Here is a 20,060-nt window from a genome sequence, read left to right on the forward strand (position 1 = left end):
TCTGCTGTTCCTAGCTGCTGTGTAACTTTCATTGAGTGGTGGATTTTACCTCCAAAGACCTTTTCTTTATCAATCTGCTGTAATGTAATGTTATTAATTTGGTAGTTGTGGCGTGGGTTGTTATGCCCCACATGCAAGGTCATGCATTTGGGGATGATACAACATTGCATTCAATATTAAAAAGCATTTGCCAGTCATCTGACCATTTGTGGAGTTCCTGCAGATCTCTTTGTAAGGCAACATCATCATCATTTCCCACTGTCATAAATCTTTGTGTCATCTGCAAATTTGCTGATGTGCTTTGTAATATTTTCATCTATCATTGATGTATATGACAAAAAGGGTTGGCCCCAAAATGGACCCCTGTGGTACTCCACTTACCACATTTCTCAAATCAGATTCATTCCCATTTAGCACCACTCTTTGTTTTCTTTGTTTTAAACATTGTTATCCATTCTAGTATTTTTCCACTTAATCCATGGGCCTGTAATTTTCTTGCCAGTCTTTCATGTGGTACCTTGTCAAAGGCTTTAGCAAAATTCATGTATACTACGTCAACCGGAAGCCTTTGTCTGAGTAGCTAGTTACCGGTTCCAAAAATGTGAGCAGGTTTGGAAGGCAGGATCTATTTTTAACAACCCCATATTGTGTTGATTTTTACAAGATTGTTCACTGAAAGATGGTGAATGATTCTCTCCCTTAGAAGTCTCTTCGTGAGCTTGCAGATGTGTGATGTCAAGCTGATTGGACGGTAGTTATCCGCTGAGCTCTTTCTGCCTGCTTTGAAAATAGGGGTGACAGTTGCATATTTCCAGCCTAAGGAGGGACTATCCCTTGGGATAGAGACTTTGTGAAGAGTAATTTCAGTGGAAGGCGTAGTTCTTCTGCCAGTTCCTTTATGACTCTGGATTGCATTCCATCCACACATGGGGCTTTCGAATCTTTCAGTTTGTCAATGTTCTTCCTGATTATGTCACATGTTATGGTAATATTCTTAAAGTCATTTTCTTCGCCTCCTTGAAATATTTGTGTGAGTGTTAGCTGCCCTTCTGACGTTCATTATTGTTTGGTTAGTCTCATATTTTAGAGGTCCTACCGAGTCCTTAGTTTTGGTTTTACTTCTTATATAGGCATAGAACGACTTTGGATCTTTATTTAAGTTTTCTGTCGTAGTTTCTTTTGGCTGATCTGATTTCCTGGATGGCTGAGTTTAGTGCCCTATTATATATCTCATTATCAATGATGTCCAACGTGGAATTATACGTTCTCCAGAGGTTCCTCTTAGTTATCATTGCTTGTCTTATTACTTGAGTCATTCATTTAGTTCCATTTCGTTTCCTCTTCCTTTTTGGCACAGAAGCAACTGTAGGAGGGAAGCGAGACAGAAACAATTTATTTAGGGAGAAGAGACAGGAGCAACAAGTGAAGAAATATACAGAATCGATGACATTCAAGAGCATGCTAAAGGTAAGATGAGACGGAAGAAATAGCAGCATAATGTGTCTCTCAGGCAGCGTTGAACACATACATACTCACGTCTCCTGCGAGCAGTTCCTCTGGGAGTGTCGACCAAACATGTACATCTCTTGTGAACGGTTCTTCTGGCAGTGTCGACCAAACATGTACATCTCTTGTGAACGGTTGTTTTGGGAGTGTCGACTAAACATGTACATCTCTTGTGAGCGGTTCTTCTGGCAGTGTCGACCAGACATGTACATCTTTTGTGAATGGTTCTTCTGACAGTATCGACCAAACACCCACATCTGCGAATGTTTCTTCTGGTAGTGTCGACCGAACACCCACATCTGCGAATGTTTCTTCTGGTAGTGTCGACCGAACACCCACATCTGCGAATGTTTCTTCTTTTAGTGTCGACCAAACACCTTCTCCTGCGAGTGGTTCCTCTGGAGAGTGACTGACGAGACTGCATCTTGTATTTTGAAATCTGTGTCTTCTGTAAGAGAAATTAAATTACAAATTCATCAAGGGAGCTAAAAGCGGTGCAAGAAAAGGTTGTGCAGTTTCTGACTGGCGACCAGATTTCCTGGGGAGATCAGAATCATCTACCTACCCAAACTCACCCTTAACATTGACAAAACTTTTTATATTCTGTTTGGCAATAAATCCTCTAGTCATATAAATCTCAAAATAAACAATACCCAAATTTGTAACAAATTAGATGGCAAATTCCTTGGCATTCTCATTGACCACAAGCTGAATTTCCAGGGACACAGTCTAAATATATCAAAAAAAGTTTCAAAAACTGTGGGCATTCTTTCTAAGATCAGATATTATGTACCACGCCCTGCCCTGGTGACTCTCTATTACTCCCTTATCTATCCTTATCTCAACTATGGTATTTGTGCTTGGGGTTCTACTACCCAAAATCACTTACGTCCTCTAATTACCCAACACAAAGCTGCTATTAGAACAATGTCCAACTCTGGCCCCAGACATCACTCGGTACCCCTACTCAAATCTCTGAATATGTTAGATATTAAGTCACTGCACATTCTCTCATGTGTATTATACATATATAAAACGCTAAACTATAATGCCAATCCTGATCTTAAAAGCTTCATAGAAGGTTGTAACAGAACCCATGAGCACCACACCAGAAATAAATACAGTTTTGATATTCCTAGAGTACGTCTTAATCAAACTAGAAATGCTCTGCAAATCAAGGGGCCCAGAATGTGGAATGACCTTCCCAACCATGTTAAAGACTGTACCTCTCTCAACCAGTCTAAGATAAAAACTAAACACTACCTAATAAATTCCCTGTAATCTACCTCACTCCTCTATTGTCAACCCATGTCTGTTATTTTCTTTTTTTTTTTTTTTTTAATCAACACTGTTTGCCAACCTATTGTATTTGTGCTGCTTTTTCAGTCATGTTCCCCCTTTTTTTATCTTTATTTGTATTTGTTCTCAACACTTTTTATTCTTTATGCTCAATTAGTATTAAGTTCTAGATATTAATGTTTTTCTTGCCCGAAACGCATTGCGTAATAGTGGCTTTAGGCATTGTATGTACTAGCTCTATCTATATATCAATCCATTAATGTAACATCACTTGTATGTATATACCTTACCTGAATAAACATCTGAATCTGAATCATCTACCTAAATAGAGGAATAAGGGGTCGCCCTGCGTACAACTGACCCCATGGTCAATTTTTTTTTTTCAACTTGAGATTTGAGTACCTCCCATTTATTTAATTAATGAAGCATTATAATTAATAAAATTGAGTTGCATATTAGATCACATGCAAATATATTAGCAATAAAATTACAAACTGCTCCTTGTTTTCACCGCAGAGAATTATATATTAGGTGGGACAATTATTTTTCATTAGATACATCAGTTTCCAATAATACATTTTGATTAATACATTTTAATTACATATAAATATTTATCTTCAGAAGATGTGAGGTAGCCAGGATGAGGACTCACTTTAGAATAAGGCAGCAGCAGGGTGCTAGTGAGGGTGGTAAACATGTCGGGTGACTGAGGTGCGCCAGGTGACCCTTGCAGCTCAGGTGATCCTGAAGGACTTTGTATACTAGGAAAGTGAGGGAGCCTAGACGTGCCAAGCTCCACAGGAGAGTCTGGCAATGTAGGTGAGACAGGTGGCCTAGATGAACTACATGGTGACCTGGGTGAAGCAGGATTCACCAACGACAGCACCCACGCCCTCACCTCCTGCGCTTCCGTTCTGAATAGAAGAATGACGAGAATTATTCAGAACCAGCAAAGAATAGTTTAAATAATATAACATACAAAACACTGAGTAAACACAGTTATATACATATTGCCAGAATGTTATCACGAGAGGGCAGAGAAGATAGATGTTCTCTAACCACTATTATAAGCCTTGTGTTCTGAGTGGAAGCTCTCTCAAGCATCTTAGATGTCAAGCGCATGACTTGTATCACAAAGACTCTGGAGTCGTTACATTGACCTGTACGAACTCGCTCCCTCGGGTTGGTCGTTCATATAAATTGGGAACAGTGGCGGTTCCAGAACCAGGCCTTGTGAGGCTACATATGTTACATTTCTCCTGCTCGAAGCCTCATCTGACAGTGACTTTGCTTTCGTTACTTACCTGGAATATACCTGGAATAGGTTCTTGGAGTTCTACTCACCAAGCCTCTCCTAGGGTCAGGCTTGACTTGTGATAACTTGATCCAACAGACTGTTACTTGGGGTGGCCCACATATCCACTAAAACCAGATTGGTCCGGCACCTCTTGCAAGAAAAAGTCCCTTTTTTCTTGAAGTCCACCTTTCTTCCGGCAATATTTCTGATGCTTGCTGGGAGAATACTGAATAGCCGGGGATCTCTATGTTCAAAGTGTGCTCTCTGATTTTGTCTGGCACCTCTAGTCCTCATTGGCACTATTCTCAATTTCCTAAACTATCGCTGGCTCCAGTATGTTGTTATTTTATTCTGTAAATTTGGGACCTGGCCATCCAATGGCTTCCATATATATATATATCATGTATTAAATATTATGTGATACATTTCTAGAGAGTACATTTTGAGAGCTTTGAGACAGTCCCAATAATTTAGATGCTTTATCGTATTTTTACGTGTTGTATATATACACACACATATTATATATTGCTCTGAAAGGGGGAAGCGAGAATTCAAATTACGTCCAAATTTAGCCATATCGCGCATACCAGCCAAAAGTGACGTTATTTTTAAGAGGACGGGTTGGAGCACGGACCAGTACACAAAGCCCGGCAGCACAATCAATTTGAAGTGACATTGCGGGTAAATCCCTGGATTTGAAGGTTCTCATAATCCATCCTATAACTGTCCTGGCTGACGCTATATTTACTTGGTTATGCTCATTAAACGTCAGGTCTTCAGACATTATTCCCAAATCCTTTACATGTTGTTTTCCTTCTATGAGATCTGAACGTGTCTTGTACCCTGTATTTCGTATAAGTTCTTCATTTGTACCATACCTAGGTAGCCGGAATTTATTATCATGTTATTTTCAGTTGCCCAGTTGAAGACTTTATTGATATTGGTTAGTAGTTTTTTCAATGTGTTCTACAGAAGTAATTTTCATGAAAATGTTCAAATTTTCATTTTTGTATCGTCTGCAAGGGAGGACGCGCAGCAGCCATGGTGACATTAAGTTTTGTCATCCAGGTTTTTTTTACCTCTTCTACAATGTTATTCATTACTTCTTCTAGCCTTTCATCTCGCAACCTGGTTATCTACGTTGGTTCTATTGTAAAAACTTTCAGAAACGTTCTTAATTTCCTCACATACATTCTTATCGTTTTCTGTGAGAATTCCTTCTTGACTCAACCTGATTATATTGTATCTCATCTTTTTTCTCTATATGGCTATATAACAGCTTTGGTTGGTTGTATGTGTGCGTGTTTATCATTTATATTTACTATTTGTATCTGCAGAATCGAGCTATTAGCTCTTGGACCCCGCCTTTCTAACCAATGTTATTTTCCCTTTATTATGTCAACTACATATATTTCTCTTATGTACACACACGCACACATCTCCAGGAAGCAGCTCGTAGCTGGTGTCTAACTCCCAGGTACCTATTTAATAATAGGTGAACATGTGCATCAGGGTGAAAGAAACTGCAAATTTGTTTCTGCCTCGGCCGGGAATCGAACCCAGGCCATTAGGACTACCATCCCCAAGCGCTGGTAGGCCACAAAACACACACACAGACACACGTGAGTGTGTGTGTGTGTGTGTGTGTGTGTGTGTGTGTGTGTACTCACCTAGTTGTACTCACCTAGTTGTGTTTGCGGGGGTTGAGCTCTGGCTCTTTGGTCCCGCCTCTCAACCGTCAATCAACAGGTGTACAGATTCATGAGCCTATCGGGCTCTGTCATATCTACACTTGAAACTGTGTATGGAGTCAGCCTCCACCACATCACTTCCTAATGCATTCCATTTGTCAACCACTCTGACACTAAAAAAGTTCTTTCTAATATCTCTGTGGCTCATTTGGGCACTCAGTTTCCACCTGTGTCCCCTTGTGCGTGTTCCCCTTGTGTTAAATAGACTGTCTTTATCTACCCTATCAATCCCCTTCAGAATCTTGAATGTGGTGATCATGTCCCCCCTAACTCTTCTGTCTTCCAGCGAAGTGAGGTTTAATTCCCGTAGTCTCCCCTCGTAGCAAAGTCTCTCCTGTGTGTGTGTGTGTGTGTGTGTGTGTGTGTGTGTGTGTGTGTGTGTGTGTGTGTGTGTGTGTGTGTGTGTGTGTGTGTGTGTGTGTGTACACAACATAAACGGCAAATGTGCTGTCACATTGAAGGGGGAGAGGAAACATAGCTATTAGTCTCATCCAGGTACGAGTAGCCAACGACTGGCCATTACCACGCAACCCACAATAGTTGCCTGACTCCCAGGTATCTATATGTAAAAGAATGTGGTAAACGCCGCGCCCTACCCGTAGCTCTAACCCGGGACCTTTCGGTTGTGAGCCAAGGACTCCACAAACTGCACAAAAGAAATATTGAACGAAGGATAATTTGACTATATGATTCCTGCTCCTTGCATAGAGTAAGTACTTCATTATATACACTTTAGGAATAACGGCACAGCCAGCACCACCACACTGACACAGGTGGAAGCTGAGTACCCAAATGAGCCACAGAGACGTTATAAAGAACTTTTTCAGTGCCAGAGTAGTTAACAGATGGAATTCATTAGGCAGTGATGTGGTGGAGGCTGACTCCATACACAGTTTCAAATGTAGATATGATAAGAGCCCAGTAGGCTCAGGAACCTGTACACCAGTTGATTGTCAGTTGAGAGGCGGGACCAAAGAGCCAGAGCTCAACCCCCGCAAGCACAACTAGGTGAATGCATTAGGAAGTGATGTGGTGAAGGCTGACTCCATACACAGTTTCAAATGTAGATATGATAAGAGCCCAGTAGGCTCAGGAACCTGTACACCAGTTGACTCAGTTGAGAGGCGGGACCAAAGAGCCAGAGCTCAACCCCCGCAAGCACAACTAGGTGAGTACCACCCGAAATATTAGAGGACTCTTAACAGCTGGCCTGACGACCTTGGCCCTCGAGGAGGGTCTCTTCCACATACCTCGGCCCCGGAGTGGGAGGCTTGGTCTCTTATATTATAATAAGAATAATAATAATTTATTTAGGAACAGTACATACATAGTTGCAGAGTTACAGTACAAACATTCTGTTAGATTTAAAGATAGAGCTAGTACATACAATACCTAAAGCCACTAGTACGCATAGCGTTTCGGGCAACGAGGATATTCTCGATAGGATACGATAGGATATTCTTAGAGGATCTGTCTCTCACATAACTCTTTATCATACTAGTACGTAATACAACTGTCATCATTGCCACCTCCGCCCCAACCATACCCATATGGTATGGGTTGGGGCGGTATTTACGAATTACACATACGTAAATTGAAAAACTTGTAAAACTGAAACATCCATTTTTACTCCTGGGAGAGTGAACCGTCCCACACACACGGAACAGCCACTGTGATCCAGTCAAATTGGAATATTCCTATTTCCTGATATTGTCACCCTGGAACGTTTGATATTTGCTTATATGGTCACCCTGGAACGTTTGTTATTTCTTTATATTGTCACCCTGGAACGTTTATTTCTTTATATTTTCACTTTCGAACGTTTGTTACTTTCTTATATCATTACCCTGGAACGTTTGTATCTCTTTTTTTTTCTCAATGCATGCGACTAGTCTGGGAGAGGGTAACCTGGCTCCACAGAGTGCTCAAGTATCTTGTTTTAAATTTTCTTAAGCGTAAGGGGTACACAGCACTAAGCTGTTGCTTCCCTAATCTATATGAGGTGTTAAAGAGTGTAGGTCAAGAGGTAGCTAGGTTAACCTAATATAAGCTTATGCACGTTAACCAGAGACACAGATAAACGTTGGGTAGAGTATATTTTCTAATGTACGCGAGTGATATTTACTATTTATGGGCTCACTATAGGCCGTGCTACATGAGAAATTTTGTTCAGAGTAGCTGAATGCAAAACAAAGAGATATTTACAAAGCTCGTAGCCTGCAGTTACCTACAATAAGTAATGATATCCCAACCAAATTTCGACAGTTACTGTTTCAGTCTCTGGTGGACGCTTTACACATACATTCACTGGATCGCGGAACTGCTGCGAGGGATAATGTGTTTTTAATATAACTGTGCTTGTAAAGACACTATTATTGTGTGTTTTTATGTAACTAGGCTTGTAAAGACACTATTATTGTGTGTTTTTATGTAACTAGGCTTGTAAAGACACTATTATTGTGTGCTTTTGTGTAATATGCTTGTAAAAGACATTATTCTTGTGTGTTTTTATATAACTATGCTTGTAAAGATACTATTCTTGTGTGTGTGTGTGTGTGTGTGTGTGTGTGTGTGTGTGTGTGTGTGTGTGTGTGTGTGTCTGTGTGTGTGTGTGTGTGTGTGTATTAGCGCGCGAAAACCAGGTAGAGAAAGGAAAGAAGGAAACGGAGGACGAAGATGTATAGAAAGAAGAAAAGCATGAGAATGGGGGTAGGGAGGATAAATTCTTGCTACTCATGAAGGCACCTCTGAGTAGCTGTTCTCCAATATGAACCATATAAAGTTGACGTACTGATATCAAAAGGTTCAGAATTGAAACCTCATCCCTTCGTTCACATCTATACATGCTGGCAGATATATATGCCTAAGCCATCCTTCATGCGCGAGCTAGCCATGACGCAAGCGCTTTGTCATGGGTTCGTATCCTGGCCGGGGAGGATTTACTGGGCGCAAATCCTTAACTGTAGCCTCTGTTTAACTCAACGGTAAAATGTGTACTTGGTTGTAACAACGATTCTTCGCGGAGGGGATCGTATTCCAGGCACCTGCCCGAAACGCTACGCGTACTAGTGGCTCTACAAGAATGTAACAACTCTAGTATATATCTCAAAAAAAAAAAATATATATATATGGGACTGTAAAACGATAAGTCACTTCGTATACTTTTTTAGTAAATAAATAGCATACATTTTGTTATTGATTTCCTTTAAAAGAACCTATCCTTTTTTAGTGTACCCGTTACTTCCTGTGGTTGACATGAAGGAAGTGAATGCTCTTCATAACTCACAGTAACCAAAAGTCACCCTGCAGAAGCAGCTATATCACTTTACACTTTCTGGAAAGTAATGCAACTTGTCGTGTCAGTGTTTAATAATTTTTTGTAGGAGAACAGTTACAGTGTTTTTGTAACTGTTTATGCCAACAGTTTTATATAACTTTTATATAACAGAGGTATATATACGCATATTTGTTTAAGTATATGAAATATATATATATACACACACACACACACACACACACACACACATATATATATATATATATATATATATATATATATATATATATATATATATATATATATACACACACACACACACAACTATATTCTACCACACAAATATATGCACCACAACTATATTCTACCCACTTCAGGACCCCGAACCAATATGGAAGCAGCACGAGGAAGTATGGGCCAATAGGCCTTCTGCAGTTACTTCCATTCTTATGTTCTCATTTCCAAGTTATACCCATTGTTTTGGGTTCTGTCTTGTGTTTGTCACAAGTTTGTTCACCTCACCCAAAACTTTTGTACCATATCACCTCACCCAATAGAGTATAAGTACGATGAATTTGTGTGTAAATTAAGTCCTTGAAAATGTAATAAGCCATTACGAAACGCGTTCAGGCGTAAGATCATAAATAAAATATAATTTTGGAGAATTGATATTTCCATTACCACCGACAATGAAGAAAAACATAAGAAATATTGAGAAAATTCGTGTTAGAATTATTAATCTTACCTTTTCGGTCATATTCAACACAAAATATATATACAGTATATTATAAGAAATTAACATGTGGCAATGTTCGACCACGAAGGAAGGATTAAGACAGGAATTTCCTTAAGTACTTTCGTATTTAATAATAAATCTACACTAAATTAATATATTTTCGGAGCAGGTTTTCTTTAATACACATGTCATTAAACACAACAGCATTGTGACTATTATTATTTTTTTTTTTATATTTTCCATTCTACGGAAATATCACTAGATCACTTACTCTTCCATTTTTATTGTTCGACGTTCTGTCAGCAATGTGACATCTTCAGGAGAACACTGTTGACCTGACACAGCTATACTGAGCTTATAAGGAAAAATCTAGACATTTATAAGTATGGTTACACCACTCTACGATTCTACCCTTAATCATAAGGGGCGCCGAAGGATAGCGTGAGGTGATGGTTGCCTGACTCCGGCTTCTCGTTGTCCATTAGTAGTTCTCCAATAAACTCGCTCTCTAAGGCAAAACGGAAAAATTAACACATATTTAGACTACACAAATGAGAAGTGTGGGAGAGGAGCCGTGACGGGCCTCTGGCAGGGTTGGCGGACTCTTAACAAAGATGTACACGGAACCTCTCCTCTGCCACTCGTGGTGCAGTAAGACATGAGAGCAACCACTGTTGACTGCTGTCTCCAGGCCAGTCCCACGAGGCCCTAGCTACCCCGACCTCCCAAGACTCATCCCTCCCACCCACAACTAACACCCTCTTTGAAATAATAATAATTAATAACGAAGAATGCATAGCATACGTGTACTTTTAAGCGTTGTTAGGAAGTATGCATCAAAAACGCAATTGGGTCTATGTACGGTATACTGTCTATAGGTGAACAGGTATGGGTCTATGTACGTTAAGGTATACTGGCTACAGGTAAACGTGTATAGATCTATATGTACGTTAAGCTATACTGGCCACAGGTAAACAGGTATGGGATGTGTAAGTTATGCTGGGTGCTATGCGTATCTCAGGCAAGGCTGGTTAGTTAAGATTAAGATGGATTGCCAAACCCTATGGTAGGATGGTTTAGCCTACAGTAAGATGGTTTTAGGCTATTGTATGATGGTTTTTGGCTACTGTAGGATGATTTAGGTTGCTTTAGGATGGTTTAGGCTACTGTAGGAAAGTTTAGGGGTACGGAAGGATGGCTTAGGCTGCACACCCATGGGTTATCAGTTGGATGGGGCTAGTCTATAACTAATGGCTGTATTAAGTCACGAAATACAACCTATCATTATGTTTAGATAGTACTGTTTGTAACTATGTGCACCATAGTACAAACATCGACGTACTAAGCAATTAGATAGTAGAATTTTGTACTATTCACTTTAAAGTCCGAAAAAATGAAGCTATAAACAAATTAAATATTCCTAGGCCTAGTGTCGCACACTTATGTACTATATTAGGCCTCAAATAGCGTGTATTATACCTAGGAAGGTTAGGTTAGGTTAGTCTGTCTTTGCAACATAAATATAAAATCCTTTCTAATCTGTACAAATTCAATGTCTGATTTCTACTTTCTAATTGCGTTGTACCTAGATATATGTACTATGGACTTCATCGTTACTGAAAGTACTACCAAAAATAAGAGGATTGGCTGGGGATTCTGGGTTAGGCAAATGCAGGTTAGTCCATATATAGTCTTGATATATCCAGATTGCACTAGCTAAATACATATATATATATATATATATTATATATATATATATATATATATATATATATATATATATATATATATATATATATATATATATATATATATACATATATATATATATATTTTCCATCGTTCATTGGTATACCAATGTTGTATTATTTGATATTAAATTATTCTTTAGCTAGGATACTACTCAGCATAATTTAAGAATCTCCATACTTTCTGTAGGAGACATTTATAGCATGTATATTCTTGTCTTAGCGACTCCATCCAGATGTTTACTGGTCAGTCAGGTAGAGGTAACTGTTTATTTTGCCCACATTGTATATATTCACTGTAGCCTACTGTTTCTATGCCAAATATATGATTGGACTATGATTAACGTGCGTGTTAAATATGTTATTCTGTCAGCAACACACAGCAAAGTTAGGCTTTCATGTGACATACTTGAAGGCGTTATGCAGATATATACGATGGTGCAGTTGTGTGCGTCACATGTGTAGGGGTGATCTGTTGCAGGTGTGAGCTACACAGGTATATGGGGTACATGTGCTGGGGTACTGGGCAGCGGGGTAGATGAAGCCTGGCTCACGCTGGCGCCATCTATCTCCCTTATCAGTTGACATTGTGCCAAAGTTACACCCACTACACAAGGTGTCACTTCCACCCTCCTCTCACAGGTGTCACTTCCACCACCCTCCCCCACAGACAGGTGTCCCTTCCAACACTCTGTATAATCCTAATAATCTGCTCCCAGCAGTAAGCCATAGATCAAGCAGGCAAGGCAGGTATAATAAGGAACAGTGTAAGATGGCACCTTAGCACCAGACTCCCTGTGTCGTCAGCCTCTCCAAACACCCGGGTTTATATTCACATTCCAGTGTTATATAATAAGTCCAATTAAATATTTGAAATGTACATGTAAGCTCTATTTTGGCTTACAGTCCATTGTACCCGCTTCTGTAGGCCTACCCTCCATTTAAAATAGACATGTTGACATACAGGAAGATGAAGAGATGTAGATGGAAAAGTAAGTCCGATAAAGAGATGGGAAAGGAGTACTGCACTATGCTAGTTACTGTGATCTGGTGAGAGGAGGGCCCGGTGTGTGTGTGTGTGGGGAGGGTCTGAGTCGGTGTCTGTGTGCCGGTGAGTCTGTAGGTCAGAATGTCTGAGGGTCGGTAAGACTGAGGATCTGCGAGTCATAATAAAAGAGATAATGCTAAAGCCCAGTGAGTATGTGGGCCGGTGGTGAACCATGCAGTGCCTCTGAGACGCTGTATTACTTAGACACACGCCCCTGGGGTACTGTGTTACTTGGATACACGCTCCTGGGGGCGCTAATGTTACAGTATAAGATAAGGTACTATGTTACTTAGATACACCCCCCCCCCCCTCCTTAGGGCGCTAAGTTTCTTGGATACACCTCCTTAGGCCTTAAGGAGATTCACGAGCGTGTTAATCTAAATGTTACGATAAGATAAGGAAAGTATTTCATTAGGCGTACCGTTATAACCAGACAAATCCTTCAAGCGGGAGGACGGGTAAGACTCGCCAATCCGCACATTTGCAACGCTGCGTACCCACAGTGACTAGGGAGGGGGGGGGGCCTGACGGCACAGTGGACAGCGCTCGGGATTCATAGTACTAAGGTTCCGGGTCCAATCCCCGATGGAGGCGGAAACAAATGGGCAGAGTTTCTTTCAACCTCATGCACCTGTTCACCTAGCCGTAAATAGGTACCCGGAAGTTAGACAGCTGCTACGGGCTGCTTCCTAGGGGATGTGTAACAAAAGGGAGGCCTCGTCGAGGACCGGGCCGCTGGGACACTAAGCCCCGAAATCCTCTCAAGATAACCCAAGGCTGGCAGTGGCAGCTTACACATGTGAGAGAAAACTCCGTCCATAGTGATAACTAGATAGCATGATATTGGAATTGGAAAAATGTATGTAGACAACTAGCAAAAACCTTCTTCTTAATAATTAAATTAACATCTTGAGGGATGAAGTTTGACTCGTCAAATGTCCATGAAGTCACGATTTGAACCTTGCAAGCACTCGACAGTAATGGTTGTAAAACCTTATATGGAAGCACAAGTTAGCTCCCATCTTGAGTATGCTTTTCAATACATCAGAACCCTTAATATCACAGAGATAATACTTTTATGTACCAGGCCAAAATATGGGCAAGGCTGTTCAAATGGACCAACTTTGTGAACTCTCAAACGTTGGCAGTCACAATACAAGGCTGTTGTTGTTGTTAAAGATTCGCTACCTGGAACAAAGTTCCATGTAGCACGGGCTATGGGAATACAAGGCGCTCCGACAAGCCTCATGCTGGCCGTGTGCCGTTTTGAAGAATATCTATGACTCCCAGAGTGATCATTCATTGCATATGCAACATATCTCAACATATAGGTACGTCTGAAATCACATGAAGGTTCTGATACACAGCTGGCTCCAGCTTTACCCCGAACCCATCATGATGGTATCTTAACATTCATAAGTGTATTCTTAATGAAAAACTAAGAAGCAACGGTTATTAAATAATATTAGTTTGTTGAGCAGACCACACACTAGAAAGTGAAGGGACGACGACGTTTCGGTCCGTCCTAGACCATTCTCAAGTCGATTGTGATGAGGGAAATTATTAAAGGCAATAAATAGGCAAGAAAGAGGTGAGAAGAAATCATATTAGTAATGATATTACTGTGATCTGTGATAATCGCAGGGGTGATAATCTGTGATAATCATATAGTCATATATAACTATGATAAATCATATAGAAATCATAATATTAGTTTCTATGTGCAAGCTTCGCATGAGGTGATGTAGGCTAAAAGGTACACAACCCCATTCTCCTGTTGACCAGACCACACACTAGAAGATGAAGGGACGACGACGTTTCGGTCCGGTCCACAATCGACTTGAGAATGGGTCCAGGACGAACCGAAACGTCGTCGTCCCTTCACTTTCTAGTGTGTGGTCTGGTCAACATACTTTAGCCACGTTATTGTGACTCATCGCCTGCCCATTCTCCTGTTGAGGTAGTACTTACAGTAACGATGACGACCGTCGTACATATATTGACGTAAAAGGCAATTAGAAAGTAGAAATCTATTGTACTATTGAATGTGGACAAACCAGAAAAGTTTTTGTAATGATGTTGCAAAGAAAATTTAACCTAATTTAAACTCTCTAGGCCTAATACACGTTTGCTAAGGCCTAATATAGTACCTATATGTGCTATACTAGGCCTGGGAATATTTAAGTTTGGTTTTTAGCCTTATTTCTTAAGCCATATATATATATATATATATATATATATATATATATATATATATATATATATATATATATATATATATATATATATATAAATGTGAGAGTCTGGAGCCAGACGTATTGGATAAGGTTCATCCAGTTTTCCCCCCCAGCAACATGGGTGAGTCGAGACTGATATTAAATCACAAAAATTAAACTTACACATTTAAACTGTCCCTCACAAAATCAAAGAGAAAATTGACGTTTCTACTCAGTTTATGGATTGCATGTTTAATGTCTGGTTGGTAATGTTTCATAACGTAGCCAAGGTTTGCCAGTGCAGGCTACTGATCACATGGCCTCTGTCTGACTAACCATCCTGCGAGATGGAGATTTTTCTTAGTATCACGTTGCTCTAGTCTAAAAGAATATGCAGACTCCTCTCCCACTTTATTTGCATCAGACATTGCTTAGTCGATAGACCCTCCTCGGCAACTGGTATTCAAATAAACTAGGAAAAGAGAGAGAGAAAGCTTGAGAGAGAGTATGAGAGAGAAAGCATGAGAGAGCGTGTGAGAGAGAGAGAGAGAGAGAGAGAGAGAGAGAGAGAGAGAGAGAGAGAGAGAGAGAGAGAGAGAGAGAGAGAGAGAGAGAGAGAGAGCATGAGAGAGAGAGCATGAGAGAGAGGGAGCATGAGAGAGAAGGAGCATGAGAGAGAACATGAGAGAGAGAGAGAGAGAGAGAGAGAGAGAGAGAGAGAGAGAGAGAGAGAGAGAGAGAGAGAGAGAGAGAGAGAGAGAGAGAGAGAGAGAGAGAGAGAGGAGCTATTTAAAGATATCATAACACTTATTTATGGTTGCAGGTTGAGACCAAAGCCAGGCCCAGACGGACAATAATGTGTACAGACTAGACCAGCTGACAAGCTGCTGCATGAAGAAACTCGTATATAATATCTACTACTGAAAGTATGACACGTGCCAAGATAGATAACTAGAGCTTTAAGACTATATTAGACATTAAAATAAAAATGACTTGTTGGCGAAGTTTGTCGGGTACGCTGGCCAATGATTTAGGAAAATATTTACAGAATGGTTGAGAAATGATCGTAAATGTCAAGGTTAAACTTGTGCGCAGGAGAGAAATGTGTTCCTTATTAACACCCTTTTTTTTATTTTTAGTTCTTCACAACTCCGATACAATGCCACACAACACTATTTTAGAAAGGAGGTGTTTTCTTGATTTACTTGCCATTCATTTACAATAGTAATCATCACACATATACATTATCTTGTTCTGTATGGGCAGGATTAGTTAGACTACTTGCAGTGTAGAGTTACTGTGAGTGTGTGGCTCCTATGCTCTGATGAGACACCCCAGAAGCTGAGCTGTCTGCCTGTAGCCTCGTGGCGCCCTCCCCAGGGCCTGTCTCAGTAACCATCGTCCATTTTGCTCGTTTATTATTAACAACTTTATTGACAAAAATGAATTACAACTTTGCCTCATCTGAGTAATTCAATTAGCTCTTATTAGAGTGAGGATAAAGCTGGTATTCACTGTCACACAGGACAAAGCATCATACACAGACAATAGGTCTAAACTGTAGGCTGAAGCGCACACACACACACGCAGACACACACATATATATATATATGTGTGTGTAAATCACGAAAATTAACACGCGATGAAAAATGTGAGTGTCAGACGACGGAGGAAGAGTTGAAACAGGAATTTCCTTAAGTACTTTCGTATATTAATTCCTTCTAGAGATGTATTAATATACGAAAGTACTTAAGGAAATTCCTGTTTCAATTCTTCCTCCGTGGTCTGAAACTCACATTTTTCATCACGTGTTAATTTTCGTGATTTACATACACACACACATATATTGTGTGTGTGTATTGTGCATTGCCACACAAGGGCAGGAATAGGTTCATAAGAGATGCCGCTTAAAAATAAAATTGTTCTTCATTCTTTCAAATGGTTAGGGACCTCACAACCCATCACTACTTTCCCGCTATTTCTGAACTAAGTACCTTGATTATATACTGAATATCATTACGTACATATACAGCATAAATAAGTTTATGGTATTAGCAACAGAGCCAGATGAGATTTGGTGCTTGGTTGCATAATATAGACACGTCAGTCAAGGTGCCAGCACCCTCTTGTTACTGAAGAGGGAGGGGGGGGGGGGATGGAGACAGCAGAGTTGAGGGTTAGGCTACAGGGGGAACAAGGTGGGAGGGAGAAACAGTGGGGTTGAGGGTTAGGCTGGGGGAAGGGTGGATGATGGTTGGGGAGGAGAGATAGCTATGTAAAACAAGAAAAAGACTGGGTAGTTATGTTATCTGCATGCAACTGTTGGTCTTAATCACACACATCATAACAGCAACGTACTGCTACAAGAACGTCAACTCCGCAGAATTCTGACTAGTTGTAACTACAGTATTTACATGACATCGAATATAAGATCTCGGTTTACTGGGTGGGGTCAAATTAGTCACATGGCCCACACGGTGGGGTCAGATTAGTCACATGGACCCCCACACAGTGGTGTCAGATTAGTCATATGGATCAAACTTTACGGTCACACAGAAACAGAGCCTATTCACGTACAATCTGACAATAAAGTTGCTTAATGACGTGAGGTTTTGCTTCGAAGATGAATCGAACTGGCTACAGTAGCTCTTGGTGGCTAGCGACTTGTGATTTAATGTCACAGATTTAATGGCTTGCTGCCATGGATAGATCTTAGGGTTTGTACTGCTTGCTACCATAGATAAGAGCAGCCTACACAATCACCGTCATACAGCTCGATGGATCACATCTGTTCTGCGAGGACTTGATGAATATCGATAGTTCACAAACGTTTTGCGAGGTGTTGAAGAACAGCAATCTTGATTGCACAGAACTTTGGAGATTACTGCTATGAATCCCGATGACAAAATTTACTGCCAAAGACCTTGATGTTACGTGATCTTATTACAAGATATTAATAACCTAAAGGGATTGGTAATTCATGGCCTTGTTTATAAAGGTTGTGATTATTCACAATCTCTCCGCCTGAAAGCTCGGTTACTCACATTGTCAATACCAGAGATCTTAGTTACTCACGATTATCTCCTGGGAGTTCATGTGTAGCACATCGAAGATTTTCACTCGGACGTGTAGAGTGATGACCGAGGGTAGTAAATGATTATGACAAGGCGTTCAGCCAGTACGTATAAACTTGCTAGTATCAACCAACCCTTTACAAGGTCCCATTCAGAGAACAAACGAGTCTGTAGCATGATGAGCTGGCCCGGCTCACCACTATCAGGACAAACACGTGGCTCGGGGAGCTTGGCCGGGCCACTCACCTGCTTGACTACCTCACCAGTTGGCTTGGTGAAGCAGGTCAACCACCTCATCTAGGTGAAAAAATAATAATAAAAGGTAAACACCTGCTCCACCAACTGTTTAGGCACATGTTTTTTTCAGGCACCAGATTTGTTTTCTTCAAATCTTGCCAGAAACGCTGTACGTATTAGGCATAGTATATATTAGGTTTATCTAGAAATCCAACATTATCTTTGTAACTTATTTTGTATGTATGTACTTTTACCTAAATAATTAGTATATTGTTGATCAATCCACACACAAGAAATTGAAGGGACGACGATGTTTCGGTCCGTCCTAGACCATTCTCAAGTCGATCTAATTATTATACATGCTTAACACCTCACCTTTCTACAGGTGTTGTGATGGGCATCTCCTGTTGTCTAGCTGCCACCTCACGTGTGTACAAACTGGCACTTATAACCTGACTTACACAATCATGAGTGCTCTCACTGAACGTAATTATTTTTATCAACTTAAGCACTTATATGGGATACATAATTTCTTAGCACAAAATTCACATGAATATGTGTGAACGATTGTATGAATTATACGATATTTTATAATTTCTCATCTTTAAGTCACTTAATAAAGCCGTCTACTTGATGCCACTACTATGCACGATATATATCAAATACAACACAGACATTACCTCATCTCACGATCTTTTGCAAGTACTAATATATAAATTAGTGCTTGCAACATATTTACTAACATTAGTGCTTGCCTACATTTATTCAAGCATTTCTGCATCCTCACACACTTATAGCAGTCACGACTTACCCCGCTTTATGCAAGTATATGGCAATTGTTAGCACTAACAAGCGGTATAACGCCCGCATACGAGAGGCCCTGAGTTCGAGCCCCGACTCCACATGTTTTAGTCTAGTGGAAACCGGATCTTAGTATTTGTACCTCCCTCACACCACAGCACCTGGAGACGCTAGCGCACACCCACACCCATTGATGTCTCAGACAGCACTGAGGTTCACCGCCTTTCCCCGCGGCCTCCTCAGCGTTGCCAAATGAAGCAAATACTCGTCTTCAGAATATACGTGGAGATTACTGGAGGAATTGAATAGTTTGTGTAAATCACGAAGAAATTAACATGCGATGAATTATGTGAAAATGTATAACCACGAAGGAAAAATGTAACAAGAAATTAAATTTTATGTGGTGAGGTACACATTAGCACTCCAGTAATTTCTTGTTACATTTTCCTTCATCCACGCGTGCGCACACACACACATACACAGTGGTGTGTGTGTGTGTGGTGAGTATAATATAAAATTGGTGAGTACACACACACACACACACTAGGGGGGTACCCGGCTTTCCCCGCGTTCGTCTGTCTCCTTGAGAACTTAATCACCTTCAGTGGTTAAGTTCTTAATTGCACACTAGCTTCGCTGTCAGCTATCTCACCCTGTCAGAGTAAGAGAGACAAATGTATGTGTGTGTATATATGTATATATGTGTGTATGTATGTGTGTAAAGTATATGTGGAAGCTGATCAGTTACGTTTCGCCTTTGTAAATGCACATTAATGACACTATGTAAAAGACACATCGAACACTTTATGTAGCATACATAAATCTGTGTATCTATGCATTTACGTATGTAGGTTAGCCTAGCATTTTAAAAGCACTACAATCACCGTCTGTGGTTGATTGGTCAATAAATCCCTGAATTGTATGTTTGGCAAATCTCTCACCCTGTCCATGGAGGACAGAAGAAAATGTATATATGCTGGTTACCATTGTAAATGTGTGGCCACGTCTGTGGTAGAAAATAATAATAATAAAAAAATCTGTCTATCTCTCCGTCATATAACCTCCAAGCG

At 40.3% G+C, this 20,060-nt stretch overlaps 1 protein-coding gene across 1 annotated transcript in view; it reads right to left on the reverse strand.

The window, feature by feature from the left end:
- LOC123746546 (uncharacterized) overlaps positions 1-19,184 on the reverse strand; it is a 31,842-nt gene extending 12,658 nt beyond the window's left edge. Inside the window, exons 1-3 of the mRNA XM_045728125.2 lie at positions 19,001-19,184; positions 3,458-3,719; positions 1,537-1,954 (exon numbers count right to left, since the gene is read on the reverse strand). Of these exons, the coding sequence (XP_045584081.1) occupies positions 1,537-1,954; positions 3,458-3,719; positions 19,001-19,059 (739 nt within the window). The 5' untranslated portion in view covers positions 19,060-19,184. The remainder of the gene's footprint in view (positions 1-1,536; positions 1,955-3,457; positions 3,720-19,000) is intronic.
- Between the last annotated feature and the right edge of the window lie 876 nt (positions 19,185-20,060).

The sequence above is a fragment of the Procambarus clarkii genome, chromosome 90 (assembly GCF_040958095.1).
Source record: "Procambarus clarkii isolate CNS0578487 chromosome 90, FALCON_Pclarkii_2.0, whole genome shotgun sequence".
In the NCBI taxonomy this organism is placed as follows: Eukaryota; Metazoa; Arthropoda; class Malacostraca; order Decapoda; family Cambaridae; genus Procambarus; species Procambarus clarkii.